The sequence below is a fragment of the Marmota marmota genome, unplaced genomic scaffold, assembly GCF_001458135.2.
Source record: "Marmota marmota marmota unplaced genomic scaffold, marMar, whole genome shotgun sequence".
Taxonomy (NCBI): domain Eukaryota; kingdom Metazoa; phylum Chordata; class Mammalia; order Rodentia; family Sciuridae; genus Marmota; species Marmota marmota.
In genome coordinates, this window is record NW_026000101.1 from 343,844 (window position 1) to 362,370 (window position 18,527).

General features: G+C 61.3%; 1 protein-coding gene across 5 annotated transcripts in view; it reads right to left on the minus strand.

The window, feature by feature from the left end:
* The window catches only part of Col27a1 (collagen type XXVII alpha 1 chain), a 126,587-nt gene that overhangs the window by 21,078 nt on the left and 86,982 nt on the right, over positions 1-18,527 (minus strand). For all 5 annotated transcript variants that reach the window (XR_007340633.1, XM_048783133.1, XM_048783134.1 and 2 more), the window contains 13 exons: positions 17,897-17,950; positions 14,191-14,244; positions 13,689-13,733; positions 13,547-13,591; positions 13,233-13,286; positions 12,264-12,317; positions 11,434-11,487; positions 10,082-10,135; positions 9,364-9,417; positions 5,837-5,944; positions 1,479-1,532; positions 1,288-1,395; positions 275-328 (listed from right to left, as the gene is read on the minus strand). Coding sequence is in view for 4 of the 5 variants with exons in the window: in XM_048783133.1 (XP_048639090.1) it covers positions 275-328; positions 1,288-1,395; positions 1,479-1,532; positions 5,837-5,944; positions 9,364-9,417; positions 10,082-10,135; positions 11,434-11,487; positions 12,264-12,317; positions 13,233-13,286; positions 13,547-13,591; positions 13,689-13,733; positions 14,191-14,244; positions 17,897-17,950 (792 nt within the window). In the remaining variant the exon portion in view is untranslated. The remainder of the gene's footprint in view (positions 1-274; positions 329-1,287; positions 1,396-1,478; positions 1,533-5,836; positions 5,945-9,363; positions 9,418-10,081; positions 10,136-11,433; positions 11,488-12,263; positions 12,318-13,232; positions 13,287-13,546; positions 13,592-13,688; positions 13,734-14,190; positions 14,245-17,896; positions 17,951-18,527) is intronic.

An 18,527-nucleotide genomic window follows, 5' to 3' on the forward strand; every position in this document is an offset into this window, starting at 1 on the left:
ACCCAGGATGGGACCCTACAGGCCCCTCCCATGCTCCTTCACCCCTAGCCTCGTCTCCCTTTCTGATCAAGCCCCACTGCCACCTGTTCCACCCGTGGTCCCCTGCCACCCCCCACATCTGTGGGCCCAGGAGCTGCCTGGGCAGGGGGGACTCATCTCCTCGGTGGCCCTGGGGCTAGCCTTTAGCTGGGGATGTGGGGGCCAGGCAGAGCCGAGCCTGCAAGACAGGGCTCCAGGGAGGGAGGGGAGGTTTCCAAAGGTGGCGTCTGCTTACATCGTAACCAGCCAGTCCTGGGTCTCCTTGGGCCCCCATCCGACCTGGAGCACCCTAGGAGAGGAGGAGACCCTCGTTGGTGTGGAGCGTGGCTCTCAGAGCAGGGACACAGCGGGGACACTCTCCCCAGGGTTCCAGCTGCACTCAGTCCAGGGGTCAGGCATGTCACCTGCCCATGAGGACGGGGTGGGGGCGGGGGAGCAAGGTGGAAAGGAAGCCCGGGCCTCCTCCCCAGCAGCCACCCCACCCTTCCTTCTCCAGGCTCCCGAGGGCCACCATGGCCACCTGCTTCACTTCCAAAACTTTCACAAGCCACTTAAACAGAGCTGTTATTAAGATTTAAATTTTATGGACTTAGAGTTAAATCAGTTTTATTAAAATCAAAGATGATACTCAAAACTCATCCCTCCCTGGCCCTGTGCCCCATCTTCCTGTTGCTCTAGGGAGCTGGGGATGGACGCGACCCGACTCCGCCTTTAATGATGTGGGGGTGGGGGTAGCTGGATGTCAGCCCCAGTGGGAGCACTATCGGCCACCCGGCCTCCCCTGAGGTCCTCCCTCCCACAGCCCGGGCGCCCCTCTGGCCCTTCCTGCAGGACAGCCCAGCCACACTCAGGGACACCCTCAAGTCCTCCAGGGGCCTGCCCTGGCTTCACCCCACCCCAGAAGCCCATTCCCAGTGAGAGAGCTTGCTTGGTAAGAATACCCAAGGGACTGTCCCCTCCCCCTGACCACAGCAGGGCTTTAGTACTGGGGTGCACAGGAAGCCCCAGGAGACCCACAGACCCCTTCAAACTGCAAGAAACCCTTCGCCTGTGTGTTCAGAGGGCGGAAGCTCTCTGCAGGTCCCCAAGGGGATCGTGATCCCAACGAGGGGACAGGGACGGGGAACACCAGGTGCTCAGCTAACAGCTGGGGTGGGCGATGCCCTCAGAAAGAAGCCAGTCCCTCCCTTCGTGCCCTCGGTCCCTCCCTCCCATGCCTGGCTCCCCTCCCCCAGCCAGAGTCCTCACCGTGGGGCCCAGGCTGCCCCGGGAGCCTTTAGGGCCTGGGGTGCCAGGGGATCCTGGGTCTCCGGGGACACCCATCTCACCCAGCTGTCCTTGGTAACCCTTGGCGCCCTGCAGTGGGAGGAGAGACAGGCTGTCATGGGCCCCGTTGGGAGGGGAGGGACGTGGCTCACCATGGCAGTCGGGGAACCCACCTTGGCCCCTGGCCGGCCCTTGTCACCTTGCTTCCCTGGTCTTCCTTCAGGACCCTGAAAGGAGAGGGGGGAGGGAGTGAGAGGTGATGAGATCCGAGCGCTGTCCCCGTGACCTTGAGCACCACCTAACTTCCTGGGTGTCCCATCGGCAGAGTGGGGACAGTGTGGAGTGTGCCCCACAGAGCTTAAGGAGCAGGGACACAACAGGGTCTGGCCGTGAGGTCTCCCACGAGTGGTTGGTGTGGCTTCTGCCACCGCGGGTATCTATGGCGGGTCCCCCATAAGCCGGATCACGGTCGTGTGCAGAGTCTTCCGGCCCTGAGAAGCCCTGTGCTGAGCTCTCCGTGCACCAAGCACGTTCCACCCTCTAGTGACCCGACATGGCCCCAGTGAGGCCCTTCCACAGATGGGGCAGCCTGGCTGCCCACAGGTCCCCTGCCAGGTTCTGACCAGTGGCAGGGCTGCCTGGTTCCTCGTCCACCTGGTTTCCACTCCCACCTCAGGTCCCTGTTGGGGACATAGGGGGCAGGAGAGGTGACTAGGGCCTCCCATCTCTGAGCTGTCATGCATCACTTCTATGCCATCCCTGAGGCCATGTCCCGCCGCAGGGTCCCCTTTGCTTGCTATGCTGAGGGGCCTCCTCGGGTGGGCACCGTGTTGGGAAGTCGGCCGCCCTGTCCTCTCCCCCACACGGCATCTCAGTACGCTCCGGCCCACCCTGGGGGAGGACCATCACCTCAGAAAGACACAATGTAGTGACACTGTACGGGAGAGGATGACTGTTCCCAGGAAGACCACTGGTCAGACCACACCGTGGCTCCAAAGGACCGAGGCACAGACTCCTGCATCCCAGGGCTCCAGGGCTCCGCTCTAATCAGGAAGCCCGCGCTGCCCAGCAGGGCCTCCAGCCAGCATGGAGGCCAAGCCCGCAAAACCCAGCTGCTGTGGCCGAGGCCTGGGCCCCGAGTCCACTCAACTTTCAAATCAAATTGAAAACGTTAGGTCTAAATCAGCCTCGGCAGAACCTGACGCCTACTTGAGACCACTGGGGTCTGCGGGTCCCCATTTCCCATGGACGTTGAGTGAGCTCGAAAGCCAGGTCAAGCATCGCCAGTGAAAATGGCCGCACGGAAAATCCCCACGTCAAGTATTTCCAGAACATTTCCACCTGAATCGGGGTGGGCTGGGAGCGGAAGCCGCACACTGGGTTTCAAAGACTTAGCGCCAAAAACAAAGAAAGAATGCAAAATAGCTCGCTAGTGATTTTTAACTATCGATTCCCTTTAACTATTGATTCCTTGTGGAAATAATATTTTGGATTTATTTTTTTCTAAACAAATGTTATTAAAATTAATTTCACCTGTTTGTTTTTACCTTTTTAAAATGTGGCGACTAGAAAATTTTAAGTTATGTGGCTCGTATTCTGGTTCTTTCCCTTCCCTCCCTCCTTTCTTTCTTCTTTTTGTCCTGGGGATTCAACCCAGAAGCACTTGAACCACTGAGCACATCCCCAGCCCTTTTTATTTTTTAGAGACAGGGTCTCATTAAGCTGCTTAGGGACTTGCTAAGTGCTGAGGCTGGCCTCAAACTTGTGATCCTCCTGCCTCAGCCTCTTGAGTCCTCAGCTGGGATTACGGGCATGCGCCAACACGCCTGGCTCTGTACTGTTTTGACTGGACAGCACTGGACAGAGCCATCTCCAGGTCTCTTGCTTCTCCAGTAGTAAAATTCTAACAATCCTCATGCTCTAGCTGAAAGGAAAGTGACCACAACACTCGGAGCAACCAAAAGATCTTTATTGCAGCAGTGCAACAAAGAGAAAGGAAAGAAGGAAAGAGAGAGAAAAGAGAAGAGATGAACAGGGAGAGAGCAAGAGCAAGAGAGAGAGAGAGAGCGCGCGTAAGAAAGATAAAGAGCAAGAGAGAGAGAGCAAGAGAGAGAGGGAGAGAGAGGGGGGCCTGGCAGGAGGGAGTTTTTATAGCCCAAATCTAATGGGGCCTCTGGGTCTGCAAGCTGCCTTGTTGGCCCAAGGGGGGGTTAAGTGTTCAGCCTTAAGCAGGGTTGAATGTTCAGACTTGAGGCAAACAGGTGATAAAGGACCAGATAGAGGGGGGTTTGAGTGCGTGGGCTATCTTGCAGCCAACATCTGTTCAGCCTGCCCTGCAGACAACACAGTTCAGCCTGTTCTGCACCCAACACTAGCCACCGGTCAGGCTAAAGAAACTGAGACCTGGTAAGAAGAGGTACTGTCTGCAGGCCGCCAGCACAGGTTAGAAGTGACATGCAGTGTCACTTCCTGGGGCACGCCTGGCCCAGGCTGGCCCTGTTGGGCCCTGGTGAAATTGTGGTGCGGTGGCTGGGGGAATCTGCCAGTGGACTGAGGTGACCACAGTGGCTGACTGGTTTCTTGTCAGAGGAAAGCATTGTGTCCAGGGTCAGGGGACGGGAGACCAGGCCGTCTCCAGCTGAGAACACCCCAGAGATGGGGAACCCCGAGAATGGCTTTAGCACCCAGTGGGCTAAGGCTGTGGGACTGGAATAGTGACTTTGGCTGGGCCCTACCCATGGGCAGTCAATCCTCAAGTACTAACGGGACAAGTTCAGGGAAATGCGCCGTGAGGCGATTCTGTCACTGTGCGCACATCATACAGTGTGCCCACACAGCTAAGCTGGCTGTGACGTCACCAGGCGACAGAGTCCCCGGGGACCAGGGCACGTGTGCAGATCCTCATCACCAAACATGAGAACGTGGAGCAGGACTGGGGCACACTCCGGAACCACCCTGACGGCTGGAGAAAATTCTATTTTTAAATACTTGACTCTCTGCAGGCCACAGACACCTCCGGCCTGTGCCCTGAGGCCAAAGAAGCTCAAAAACAACAAACAAACAACCAGGCCTCCTTGGCCTCAGGCCTCCACGGCCTCGGGGCCCTCTGCACATGCAGGCTGCCCCCTGCCCCCTGGTGAATGAACTGGGAGTGACAGCCAGACACTGACGCTGGCATTGCTACCACCACTGTCACCACAACCACAGCACTATCACAGCCACTGCCACCACCACATCACCATCACCATCATCACCACCATCACCATCATCACCAGGATCACCATCATCACCACCTTCATCACCCATCATCACTAACATCACCACCATGATCATCCCATCACCATCCACCATCACCACCATGACCATCACCACCATCACCATTATCATCACCACAATCATCACCACCATCACCAGCATAACCATCACCACCATCTACCATCACCATCACCACCATAACCACCATCACCATCACCACCATCACCACCACCACCACGACCAGCACTACCACTGCTGCTGTCACCCCCAGTCCCATCCACAAATCCTTCACCTCCACCACCAGCTTCTATTCCTCTCCTCCTCGGAACCCTCAGTCTTCGGTTCTGGGCGCTGCCTGTGGAATCTCACTGACTCTTTCTGGATGAGAAGACCAAGGCTCAGAGGAGCACAGTGATTTTCCTACAGGCACAACGAGGGGAGCTGCTGAAGCCAGGATGCAGGTGCCACCTCTGGACTCTGTCCTCAGGGTATTTCTGCCACAGTGCCTGCCATTGTATAGTGTGATACTTAAAACTCAGTAAAAGGGGTGCCTGGAATGTGGGATGTCAAAGGGATCTTAGCACACGTTTTCCCCTCCAAATCTTTCATCGTGACAAGGTGAGACCAGAGAGGGCAAGGAGTGAGTGAGAAAGTCACACAGCAAGTTACTCAGGGAGAATGGGGGCCAGCGGCCCTGCTGCCGAGTCCCCCTGGCCCATTTCCCCGCAGCTGAGCCCAGCCTGGGGAAGCCTCTGGCATGGAGAGTCCAACCAAGTGCTCCTGTTCCTCTCCAGTTCAGTGGTGAGCTCATTCTGCTGCAGCTGTTAAGGGGGATTAGCACTTTGGTTCTATTTTTAGGAAACAAACATTTTCCCACAACCAGTTTGTTGCCGGCTAATTTGGATCTGTCCCAGGTTAGTCACTTCGACACTCTGGGAGGGAAAGGGAATGTCAAGAATAGGCCTGAATGAAAGTGGGCTGAGGGGTGGGGAATAGCCCAGACCCTCCACTGGGAGAAGAAGGGGACTCACAGCCCGGGGGACGGCTACGACACGGGGTCCCACCGCCCAGCAGGCTGGTGCTGTAGCAGCGAGTTGGCAAGCTGGCCCTCCGGCCCCCCAGCTCAGCTGTGGACACCCCCGGGCCCACTACCAAGAAGGTCCCAGTCGTCAGCCCGGTGCCCCCGCCCAAGCCTCGCCCTCGAAGGCCCTGCCACTGCAGGCAGGTTGTGCCTGTGACCAGGAGCCCAGCGCTGGCCTGCCGCCCGCACACTCACCCGGACGCCGGTGACACCAGGAGGGCCGGGGGACCCGTCCTCGCCCTTGAGCCCTTCCTGGCCTTTCTCTCCATGCTCTCCATCAGGCCCTGGGTCACCTCGGTCCCCCTGGGTCGGGAAGGCATGAGGAGGGGAGAGAGCGCATCAGTCACAGGCCACCTGAGCCCAAGCCTCGGAGATCCGCGTGGAGGCCCGAGTCGCCTGAGTCGGGCTGGCAGACGTGGCCAGCATGGGCAGTGTCCCACAGGGCGGCTGCCACATGTCCTTGCCTGAGCTGGGGCCAGACAGGGCAGTGGCTCAGAGAAAAGCCAGGCCTCTGTGCACAGCCACCGGGAGGTCCCAGGAGGGGCAAGGTAGCAGACACGGTGACTTGGCCCCGAGGCCGACTCCCTGGAGAACAGGGACGAGATGAGGTCTTTAGTGGGGGACAGGATTGAACTCAGGATTGAACTCGACCCTGAGCCACGTCCCCAGCCTGTTTTGTATTTTATTACAGCCAGGGTCTCCCTGAGCTGCTTAGAGCCTCGCTATTGCTGAGGCTGGCTTTGAACTTGGGATCCTCCTGCCTCAGCCTCCAGGGCCGGGCTGGATGAGTCTTTATCAAGGAGGAAGCGCCATCTGAGGGGCCACTTGTCACTACTCCAAGGTGCACTCCTCAGCTTCGCTCACCCCGAGGCAGCATGGTCACAACACACGCCACATGCCACATGCCATGGCTCTGCCGGGAGCCAGGCTGCATGCTCAGCTCCAGGCAGCTGAGCGAGTTAGGGGTAAGCTGGGCAGCGTCCCCAGAGATGATGCTGAGATGGCCCTCTGGGGCTGTGGCCTGCTCAGCGTGGGCACATGGCACCCTGTCGGGTGGGTGGCAGCCAGTGTCACCTGGCGCTCCCGTGTCTGGCCTCGATTCTGGATCCTTTAAACTAACTTCCTCCTGGCCACAGCCTCTCGGGGCATGTGTCCTTAGGTCCGGCTTTACAGAGAGGACACTAAGCCGAGCAAGACCCATCGCTTGGCCTCAAATAGCGGAGCTGGACTGGCCAGCTCCCGCCAAGCCCCTCTCCCTGAAGGCAGCTCTGTAGTTACTGGGGATGTCACCAAGGTCCTCTTGGGACTGCAAGGTCCGGGGCACCTGAGGCTCTGTCCCTGGGAAGGACTGTGGGCTCTGAGAGCCCAAGTCACAGGCTGCGTCTGCTCCCCGCATGCTCTGGCTTTGCAAAGGGCTTTGATGGCCAGGTGGCCCTGAGCTTGCCGCTCCGCAGGGTCCTGGGGAAAGCAGGCTCCTCCAGGACGCGGTGGGGGCCCTGGGCAGAGCAGGCACAAGGGGTGAGGCTGGGCAGGGGCTGCAGGTGGAGGGCAGGGTTCGTCAGAAGGCTGTCACCCCGGGGTCTACGGCAGGGGCTGCTCAGGGGCCCCTGGAGGGTGAGGGCCTGAGGTCACATGAGTGGGGAGGGAGCGTCTGGGAGCAGTCCAGGAGGAGCAGCATGCGGCTTGGCCAGTTTTGTGTCCTGACATCACAGCGGATGAGGGACCCTGGCAAGGCAGTGTGGATGTGGAGGGAGCCCAGCGTGGGCTGCAGGTCAGGCCAGGGCCCCGGGTAGGCCCACTGAGGTTCTCAGATTCCAGGCACAGCCTGGTGCAGAGAGGGGCTGCCCCCCTGGCCCCCCGCATACCCCTTGCTCTGAGGCCACTCCTGGCTCGTCACCCTGGCCGCCCTGTACAGGACCCGGTCCCAGGGCGACAGCACCCTGCAGGCCTCCCACACAGCTGGGGTGCTCCTGTGGTCCCGCAGAGCAGGCTCGGGGATTCCGGGGACACCTGTGACCTCAGCGTTCCAGGCCGCCTGATTCCACTCTCCCCATTCATAGATGGGAAGACTGAGGCCCAGAGGGAGGTGGGGACTCCTCATGCCACGCAGTGGCCAGTGGCGGAGTGGTGAGCACACAGAGCTCCGGCTCCTTCTCAGCCCAAGGACCTCTGCCCAGGGACAGCCTCCCTCAGCCCTGGGCTGCGCTCTTTACTGCACCCAATAGCTGGGTGACCCTGGGCAGTTTCCTTGTAATAAAACAAGGATCAAGGGGTCACTGAGGGGCCTGAAGGACAGAAAGCCTGCAGAGAGCTTAGCATAGCGCCTGGGAATGAGGGTGGAGAGAGGGGAGCTATCACTGGGCACCGTCACTGTCAACAGAGACTGGTCCAGACGCACTCTATAAACTGTCAAGTGCTGTCCACACCTAGAGGCAGTTTTCACCATGAAGGTGACGCCTGGGCAGACACTATAGAAGGCAGAGTCTCTCCTGGGATTCATGCAAGGACCAGGGAAGGTGCTGTGCATCTGAGCAACTACTCTGGTCCAAGGACACGGGTAGAATTAGTTTTGAAGGGAGTGAAAGAAGACGGAAGTGGGGCCCAGGGACCTGAGTGGTGGAGGAGGAAAGGGACCCAGCTGTACCCCAGGGCTGGGGGCTGGGGTGGGGGAGCTGTCACCCTTTAAGCCAGCCGGGGCCTGTCACCAAGGCGCCCTGGGAGAGGGGAAGTCCTGGGCTCTGGGGGAGGGGCACGGGCAGAGGCCTGGGCCTGGGGAAATGCAGGCCAGAGGAGAGGGTGCTGGTCTGAGGCCACGGAGGGTGGCACAGGGGATCTGGCTGTGGCGCTCACCTGGGACCTGGGAGGGGCTGGTGGGGGTGATGTGCCCAGTGCCGGTCAGCCCTGGAGGAAGCCCACCTGAGGGGCAGAAGTGGAGGCGGGCCAGGCCTGGGCCGGGGTGGGGCTGGTGAGTCAGGGCTGCTGCCTGCAGAGAGCCCCTGCGTCCCTCTAAGGGCCCTGCCTTTGTGGCTGACGGGGACCGGCCGGGCTGAGCTGGGCCAATAAGCTTTGGCTCTGTGAGCCTCGAGTTTGAATCCTGGATCCTCCATTAGCAGCCTTAGACTCTGAACAGACACCTCTCTGCCCCCCTGTGAGCCTCAATCTCCCCACCTTTAGAATTGGGGCACCCTGCAGCAGAAAGAGCTACAGTTTGAAGCCAGATAGACCCAGATTTGGGCCCTGGGTTTGCCAGTTACTAGCTGTGTGTCCGCAGGCAGGCTGCTAAACCTCTCTGAGCCTCAGTTTCCTCTCTAAAGATATAACTTACCTTGCAGCAATGATGGAGGTGATTCATACAGAGGGCTCAGCCGGTACCTGTGTCACTAGTCCTCCCTAAACAGTGGCCTGCACATCAACGCTGGTGGTTATTGTTTTTCTAATTTTTTAGGATGCTTGGAAGGCAACAGAAACCAAAGCCTGGGCTCTGGGCCCGGCCTGGAGGGCGCTCAGCAACCTCCCTCAGCCAAGAGAAGCAGATGTTTCAGGAGAAGGGAGCACGGATGAGTGGGAGGTGGTGACGGCCCCCAGCTCCACCGAGCAGGCACCTGGGTGGGCAGGGCCAGGCTCCCAGGGGGCCACACTGACTGCAGAGGCTGTGGGGATGGGTGCTCTGGGAGGGCAGAACTGGCCCCCTCCTCCCAGCTCCTGACCCAGAGGGCACGTACCTTCAGCCCGTCGGGCCCAGCAGGGCCACCGTCACCCTCGAGGCCTGGCTCTCCCTGGAAAGGGGATGAGAGAGACCAAGACACATTATTATATTGGGAGGGGTCCAGAGAGCCCCACCTCAGGCCAGGGGGAGCACGAGGTGTTGGACAGGAGGAAAGACGGTCAGGCCTGGAGCCCATGAACAGAGGCCCTCGGACGCCCTCTCCCCCGTGGGCTGCCCCATCAGGAAGGGGCCTGCTGTGTCCTCAAGCTGCCCATGGGTCATGTTCAGGAGGACTTAATAAACAAGCAGGGAACATAAAGAAATGGCCCCAGGGCCCTTGAGGGCTTCGCAGGTCTCTCTTGGAGAAGGAGGGACAACTGTGGACAGTTCTGAAGGACAAACATGTTCTCAATAAAATCCCTGGAATTTCGATGCCTTTGGACGCCCTGGGTTCACCCAGAGGAGGCCACGCTCCTGACTGCAGGCCTTCTCAGAGGTGCTAATGGGTAAGTGCGAACACCAAGTGTGCACGTCCCCAACGTCCCCAGCCACAGAACGCTTTCCTCCACACTGGGGAAACGCTGGTGATGGGGGTGCACGAGGCTGGGAAGAGGCCTGGTCTGTTTCTAAGCTGAGGAAACGAGGGTCAAGGAGGCTGAATGGAGCCCTTCTCTCCCTCCCTCGCCTGCGCCCACGCCCTGGGCTTTCCAGGGAGAAGCACTGCTGCTACTTACCCGCTGCCCAACGAGGCCCTGCTCCCCAGGGGTGCCCAGGGGTCCAAGGTCGCCCTAGGAGAAGCCAAACACAAGTCCATGAAGGCAGGTAGGCCCAGTCCCAGTCCTCGCAATACCCTCCTGTTTCCACCAGGGGGCAGGAGGGAGCTGGGGAAGTCCCTCTTCCCAAAGACCAAAGGGAATCATAAAGCATCAACCAGAGCCCCTACTCTAGGTCAGCCCTGGACATGGGCTTCCCCAGCACCAGGGAAGAAAGACCATCACCATCACCATGATTATCATCTCCACTATAATCACTACCATCACCATCTCCACCATCACCATCACCATCACCATGATTATGACCATGATTATCATCTCCACCATCATCAACACCTTCCAATCTCATCTCCACCACCATCACCACCACCTTCACAATCACCATTATCTTCATGGGCGATGGCGCACTATCCTAAGTACTTTTTGCTCTGAACACCTCTGGCTTTCGCCACTACCCTGAAGGAGAGAAACTCCTAGCGCGGGGCCCGTGTCTGGTGACACACTCAGGGTACAGATTGGAGTGGCCTGGCCTGGAGGCTCGGTCGGTACAGGATGGCCACTCTAACCGACAGCTTCTTGCCCTTCCTGGAGACTGGAAAAGAAACTCAGACCAGAGGGAGGCTCAAGTAAGAGTCACCTGCACCCTGAAGATCCCCAAGGGGTCCTTCTCATGCAGGGACTTCCAAGCCCCACTCCTGCTGGGGTCTGGGGCACGAGGAGGAGGCAGAGCCCAGCACTCACCAGCCCTCCCCACCTATTCCTACACGGGGGGGGGCGGGGGTCACCATTGTTCTTTGAGCAAAGGTTCTGGAGCTAAGCCAAGCCCGACAGCCACAGGCCGGTCCAGCGCCCTCTGAATGACAGGGAGACTCAGGCACGGGGCGGGATTGGGGGGATCGGCGCCAGCCCCGCAGCCCCGGCCGGCTCCCCGGGTCGTAGGCCCTCTTCCAACAGCACAAGTGGGAGGCCCTCCCAGGCCCAGGTGTAGTGGGCATCTGCTTCTTGGCAGGTGACGGGGGACAGCTGTGCTGAGACGCAGGTGGCATTGCAGGCCCGGAGGTGCGGCCCCCCGACTTGCAGCCTAGCAGGTGCTAGAGAAAACGCTGCCCGGCAGGGGCAGGGCGGGGCTCTGGGCAGACGGGCACCCACCGTGGCCACCCCAGGCCCTGCTCCCCAGCAGGAGCACAGAGAGCCCATTATCCCAGGCACAAGAAACGCCTGTTTCCTTCTGTGGGTGGGGGTGGGGGACATGGACAGTGGCAGCTGGGTGCTGGTGCCGACAGCCATTTTTCTCGTCTTGCATCCCGCCTCACCTTCATCCCTGCTTCCCCAGGAAGGCCGGGTTCTCCCACTGCACCTGGCGGCCCCTGCAAGAAAATGCCATCAGTCTCTCCTAGAGCAAGGGCCGGCCCCTGGTTGTAAGCAAGGGGGTAACTGAGGCCCAGAGAGGGCCAGGGATATACTCAGGTCACACAGCATGAGAGACACAGAGACAGAAGCAGGCAGCAGCTTCTGGGAGCCTGAGCTGGGGCTAGGGAGGGTGGCTGGACCCAGACTGGCCACACCTTAGGACTACCTGTGGCTGCTGGACCCTCTCCCTGCCCACGAGTGCGGTTTACCACCTAGGAGCCTGGGCAAGCCCAGGGGGGGAACTCATGGTTCACCTAAGGCCTGGGACAAGGCCAGTGTGAGCTCAGGGCTGAGCGGTCAAGCTCTTCTCCACAGTGGGGCCAGGACAGGACAAAGGGCACTGCGTCACCCCGGGCATGGCCTCGGCCTCGCATTCACCCCAGGGCTTGGCTTTCTCCTCTGGATAAGGCCGGGAGCTCTGAGGCCCCTCTGCTCCTTGCTGCCTGAGGCTGTCTGGTCCCACCTCTGTGCCGGCTGAATTCCCAGCAGGGGGGGAGGCGGGTACTCTCAGTGAGGCAAAGAGGCCCTGCCAACCCCGAGGGCCTGGGCCTGGGAGCCCAGCTCTGGTCTCTGCCTCTGGCTCGGGCCTCCCCTCTCTGCAGGGCCTAAGCTCCAGTCTCAGCACACAAGGCTCCGCCATCTCCCTGGGCCAGGACAGGGACGGCAGGAGGGTGCCCCTAGGAGGAGGCGGGAGGGGCAGCAGGAAGGACCAGCAAGGGTGCCCAGCACTCACCTTGGGTCCCATCTCTCCCAGAGGGCCCACTGGTCCCTGGGGTCCCTGAGGGCCCTGGAAGACAGACACACAGACACACAGTTGGGAGAAGCCAGCTTCCTACCACACGGGCTGGAGCGGTGGGGGAGGGGAGGACCAGCAGGTCCTGGGACGAGCAGCCCAGCCCGCTCCAGCCGCACTGCAGGACCCTAGAAGTCCAGGTCCTCAGTCCCAATCTCCTGTGGTCCCCCAACCACCTGCACCCTCCTACTCACCCACCAAGCCCAGCAGGGCTGCCCTGGGGCCCGGGCTCTGGGCCTGGCTCATCCCGATCCTCTGCCCCACAGACCCCCACCTCTGGTCCTGGACAACCCAGCGCTCAAAGGGCCTCTCGCTCATCCAGGCCCTGGGGCAGAGCGTCCTGCCCACCCTAGTGCCCTCTGGGGAGGGCCCAGGCACTCGCTCAGCTCTGGAGCCGCCCTGACCCCCATCTCAGCAGCAGCACTGGCCCCGGCAGCCTCCACAAGGAATGGGGACACCTGGGCAATCCCCCAAGCCCAGGCCCTGGCATCTCCTGACAGCAGGTCACGCTCTTCAACGGCTCCCTCACCCTTAGGACAAAGGGCCGATGCTGGCCATGGCCAGCCACCTCCTGACAGCCCCTAGTGTGCTGACCGGTGTCCCCGTCTGTCCCCTCCCTGCCTTTCTCTGCGCTGTACGTTGTCCTCCACACATCTCCCATCTCCTCCCCACCACAGATGGGCGGGGCAGGGGCAGCTGTCCCCTCCTTGATGGCAGAACAGGCTGCAAGGAAGTGCACAGAGGCCCAAGCATGGAGTTCGGGCACGGCTCTCGCCCTCACCTGGGCCTGGCCCAGGGACAGTGGGGCCCAGCATGGTCCCTTTCCAGCCCTGCTCCTTGTCTGGCCCACACCCCTGGTGGCTGGTCTGAGACCAGCACAAAGGTGTCAAGAGGGTAAGGGACACTGACCGGTTCTCCTGGGAGGCCCTTGGTGCCAGGGGGGCCTGAGGGACCCGGGATGCCCTGCAGAGAGAGACACAGTGACCACAGTCCCTCCCCGCCATCGCTGCGCCTGCTCCTGGACCTCAGGTGAGTCACGCAGGTGTCCTGGGTCTTCCCCACCCCACAGGTGTGATCCCATGTGACAGGCAGTGAGGCAGAGACCCAGGGGAGGACACATGCTGAAGGGGCTGGAGGCCGTGGGGTCTCCGCAGCAGGCCAGGAACCCGTGGCTACTGCGCCCCACCCAGTGCCAAAGCCCCACAATGAGAACTGTCACTTACGAGGAAGCCTCGCGGGCCCGAGTGGCCTCGCTCACCAGCCGCGCCCTGGAAGCACATTTGGGGGTCATTAGAGGCACACATCACAGAGCGGGGAGTGGGGTGGGGGCTGGCGGCCGGCCAGCGTGACCTTGGCCTGACGTACCTGCTGTCCAGGCTGGCCTGGTCTGCCCCGAGGTCCCGCAGGGCCCTGCAGGAAGAGGAGCGCATACAGTGAGGGGGGGGGTTCATGGGAGGACCCTTCCCCAGGAGGCACCCGCCTCACAGAGAGACCACAGTGTCCTCCCCTGTCCCCACTGTGCAGGCGGAAAAGCTAAGGCCCCGCAAAGGATAGGCTTTCCACAGCCATCAGGACCCCGTCCCACTGACAGGGACGTCAGATGGCCTCAGCTCAAGGAGCCTGGTGAGGCTGGGGCCCTGGGGTTCAGAGGCACTGTGATCCCCTCCGGCTGGCCCTCCCCTGCTTTCTCTTCTCTGGGCCTGCGGGGACAGGAGGACGACTGGCCTTGAGGATGGCCTAAGCCTCCCCCAGGACTCTCTGCTGCCCCTAGGGGTGGTGCTGGGGAAGGACAGGCCTCTGGCTTTGGTGCTGGAACCCCTGCCCTGGGTGTGTGTGTGGAGGGGTAAAGGCAGGACACGGCTGGTACCTTCAGGCCCCTGGACCCCTGCTCCCCAGCGGGTCCATCCGGTCCTCTGGGACCCTGAAAAAGAAAGAAGGTTCTAGCACAGTGGACGGCAGGGGTCTCCTCAGGCTGGGAGCCAGGATGGCGGGGCTTCCTGGAGCCTAGGCCTTTCCTGCACAAGCCTGGGCTCTGCCTTGTGCCTTCCTGCACACTGCCACCTGAGCCACGTCACCCTTGGGTGTCAGCCGAGATGGCAGCGCAGACAGCATGGCCAGGGAGACTCAGCGAGAGGCCCCACCTTTCCAGACCTGGTGGGGGGGTAACCCAGCTGACCCACTCCACACGTGGGACGGAGGATCAGACCAAGAACCACGAGGCCACGACCCACAGCGGGGTCTTCATACCCTGCGCCTCCCGAGCACACGCATGGCGGAAGCAGGCGTGCGGGGGAGACCGAGACGGACCCAGGGAGCCTGTGGCCAGATGTGTGAGCTGGGCCAGCTCACAGAGGGAGGACTGGCAGCAGGAGGGGGCAGGAGCAGGGCCACTGTCCTCTGGAGCCCTGGGCTCAGTCCTGACCCTGGAGACTGGATGGAGTCTCGGTGCCCTCAGGGGAGAGGTCCTGGGGGCAGGAGGAGTCCTGCTCTCATATGCACAGCTGGGAACACCGAGGCCAGGCTAAGGAAGCCCACCACCCAAGGCTCCTCAGCACATTAGCAACTGGTCTCTCCTTCAGGGTCCCCCATGGGCACTCCCACAGAGCCACAGTGGGATGGGGTCTCCTGGAAAAGGTCCCTGGGGAACAGATCAGTGTTTGTTCTGTGGGGGACAAAGGGTGTCAGGCAGAGGTGGCTGGAGGAGCAGCCTGGGACACTCCTCCAGACCCCAGGATGGGGAATGTCTGGGTGGGGGAGGCTGAGGAATGGGGAGGAAAAGCCACTGACACACAGGAGGACAAAGTCAACCGAGAACTGAGACAGGAAAACTGTTGATCCACTTTATCAGCTGCCTGGCGCTCCCAAGGAGGGGGCCCTGAGGGGTCCTGGTGTGGCCTAGACCCTGCTGCCCTCTGCTCACCATAGGAGAGCAGGGAGAAAGTGGTGAACCGGTGACAATTGTGACACTAAGAAGCCACAGTAGCATCAATAGAGAAAGCTGGGCCACGGTCTTACAGACGAGGAGCTGGGTCTGCGTGGAAGTGAAGTGGAAGTGAACGTGCTTATGGCCCCAGGGCCACCAGGGAGAGCTGAAATTCGAACCCAAGTCAGCTGGAGCCTGCGTCATGTCCTCCCCAGAATCCCTGTTGCTCAGTGGGGGGTGGGGTGGGGGGAGCGCCGTCATGGTGGGGGGCAGCTGGAGGAGCTGCGGGAGGCGTCTGTGGGAGGTGTGGGAGGGCCACATCTGGGAGACCCTGCTGGGAGAGGCCAGGGCAAGGCCAAGGCCTGGCTCAGGGATGGGGCCAGTCTCGGGAGGGAGCAGGAGGCTCTCTCTGCTGCGGGTCTGGGTTTCTGGCAGAGCCTGCCCTCTCACATCCACGCCCCAGAGGCCATGTCTGCAGCCCCGGCCTCCAGCCAGGCCTGGGTCGGACTGGGCGGGGGACCCTGGCCACCTTCAGCCCTCGTGAGGAACGCTAAAGGAGGAGTGGGAGACTTGAGGGAGACACGTGGGCTCCGCCTGCCGCACTGGGAGGCGCTGGCATGTTGGGGACATTCGTGAAAAGACAGAACCTCTGGGCCATGTCCCTGGGGGGGGGGCCTCTGTGGCCACCTGTCTACAGAGGAAGAAACAGAGGCTCAGAGGGGGAAGCTATTGCCTGAGGTTCAAGAGAAGTTTCCGGGGACAAGCCACTGCCCACTCATGGCCACAGAGCGCGGTCCTGGCACCTGGATCTCGGGTCCTCGGCCCCTCTGAGCTGCACACCTGAGCAGGTGGACAAAGCCTCCAGGAGCTTGGGAAACCGGCCTGAGGCCCCACATCCGGGAGGCGGGGAGGCTGAGCCCCTCTGACCCAGAACCCTCCTGCTTTCAGCTTCGGCTGGTGGGCACGGCCCGCAGCTCCCTGCCCAGAGCACAGGGTCCAGCCCCCACCGGCGGCCCCCACCCCTCAAGCTCCTTCTTCCCAGGGTGGGAGGAGGGTGGGCAGCAGGGGCCACCCTCCATGGGCAGGAGGGTAGGCAGGGTCTTGCTTCCCTCCCCGACCCAGTCCCCAGGGCACTATGGGGAGACTGAGGTCCAGAGAGCAGCGAGGCCTTGCAGGGGCCCGGGCAAACCAGGAGCTGGGCAGGCTGCCCAGAGGGAGCTCTTCCCCACCCCAGGGCCTCTCTGCCCCACCCTCAGTGACCTGGGGGAAGCGGCCCAGGGAGGCCTGCTGGGCAGGGCCTGGGGTGATCCCACAGGTTTTGCATTCCTGCCAAGCCCCCTGGGAGAGGGGCTCCATCCCATCTCTCCTCTCAGTCCTGGGAACTTTGATGTGGTCGGGAGCCTGGGTTTCCTCAAGCCAGAGAGAAATTCCTCAAGGCTGTGCTGGGAAGGGGTGGTGCAGACGCTGGGGAGCGGGGCGGGGAGCTGGCCGGGGGCTGAGCTGGGCCGTGGCAGCTCACCCTCCAGCTAATAGGCTTCCCGGGGCAGAGGGAACCTGGCTGTCCATGGGCCTCTTCCCCTTGAAGACACCAGGGACACGGGCACTAGGAGGGGCCCTGCTGGCTGGAGGGCAGTGCCTCTTTATCTCCCCTCTCTCTCTGGGTCCAGCTGCTCAGGCCATCCCATCGGGTGCAGGGGAAATTTCTAAACTAGTTGGAATCCAGCCAAGAGTGGACAGTGATCCTATCCCCTGCGTGGGGCTGGGTATCAGGCCCAGCTCCCGTTCCAGCTTGTTTCCTCTTCACAGAGAGGCTGAATGGCCTGGCACCTGCTCAACAGCTGGCAGAGGAGACCATTCTACCCACCCTCCCTGCACGATCAAGAAGGAGGCCAGTCCAGGATGTAAGAGAGCCAAACTCCCTGGGTTCAAATCCCAGTTCCACCCTTTTCTAGCTGTGCAATATGAGGCAAGTGACTTAACCTCTCTGCACCTGTTTTCTCATGTGTAAAATGGCAATAAGATAGCACCTAGGAGCAGGGTAGTGCTGAGGACTGGATGAGTCAGTGCATGTGACTGCCGGAGTGTCAGTGATTGCCCCAGGCCACTGTGCTCAGGCCAGCTCTTGTCTTCTGTGGCTCCCCACTACCTTGAGAGCACAGCTCTGACCTTTGAGCCCTGTCTAGCATGGTGCCTACTAAGTCCTGGCCCACCCCTCTGCCTGGAGCCAGGCACCAGCTCAGGCATCGCCCTCACCCCGGCCTTCCTAGGTGCCCCGCCTGGCAAGGCGCCGCCTCAGGGCTCCCAAGGGGCCTGTGCTTCCACCCCGCACGTTCTGGTAACCCCACAATCCATCGCCCGGCTCTGCCAAGCCGTGTGCGTGGCCTGATGCCCGCCTGTTCCCAGTCTCTGGGGCCCCCGTGGTGGTTGGCACATTGCAGGTGCCAGTCAAAGCATGGCTGCAGGAAGGAGCGAGGAAATGAGCTGAAGGAAACTTGGAACCAGAGGCCAGCTGTGCCCACGGATGAGGCCCAGGGCCAGGGCAAGCTCGGGACCCTCCCTAGTCTGTTCAGAGCAGGGAACAGGGATGAGGCGGTGCCCTCCCAAGTGCTCCCTTCCCCAGTGTCTGCCCCAGGATCTAAGCCTGACTTACCCGGCGTCCCTTAGGGCCCCTCAGGCCTGGCGGGCCTCGCGATCCTGGAGGACCCTGTGGGGAGGAACACGGTTTAGAGAAGTCCTTCTCAGAGGTGAGAGCACTCTGGGGGGGGGGTAGGAGGCTGTAGCCTCCACCAGACACCATCGGGAACCTCCCTGCCTCTACCCAGTGGCTGCAAGCTGAAGGCAGGGTGCCAGCCCATTGGGAAAGGCAGCTGAGGGCCACAACCTCTAGCCTGGGCCAGTGCCCTGGGCCTTTCCACCATCCTGGTGGCGGGCAGGAGCCCATCTGGATGAGCCGTTTCCTTCTTGATTTCAAAATCAGCAATGACAGGCTGTCGTGACAGGTGTGACAAAGGTCTCTTTAACTTCCGTTCCCTTTCCTTTCCTCTCCTCAGCAGCCACCAAGTCCTGTCCCTCGTACCCCACCCAGACTGCAAATGTGACGCTGAACAGGTTTCCCCTGGGCAGGAAGAGCCTCGAACCCCGCCCAAGGAGGGCTGGGAGGCTGGGAGGCCAGGCAGGTGGGAGAGGACCAAGAAGGGGGGCAGGGCAAAGGGGAGGAGCAGAGGGAAGGGAGCAGGGAGGAGGGGGCACAGGGAAGGGGGAAGGGAGGAGGTGGCACAGGG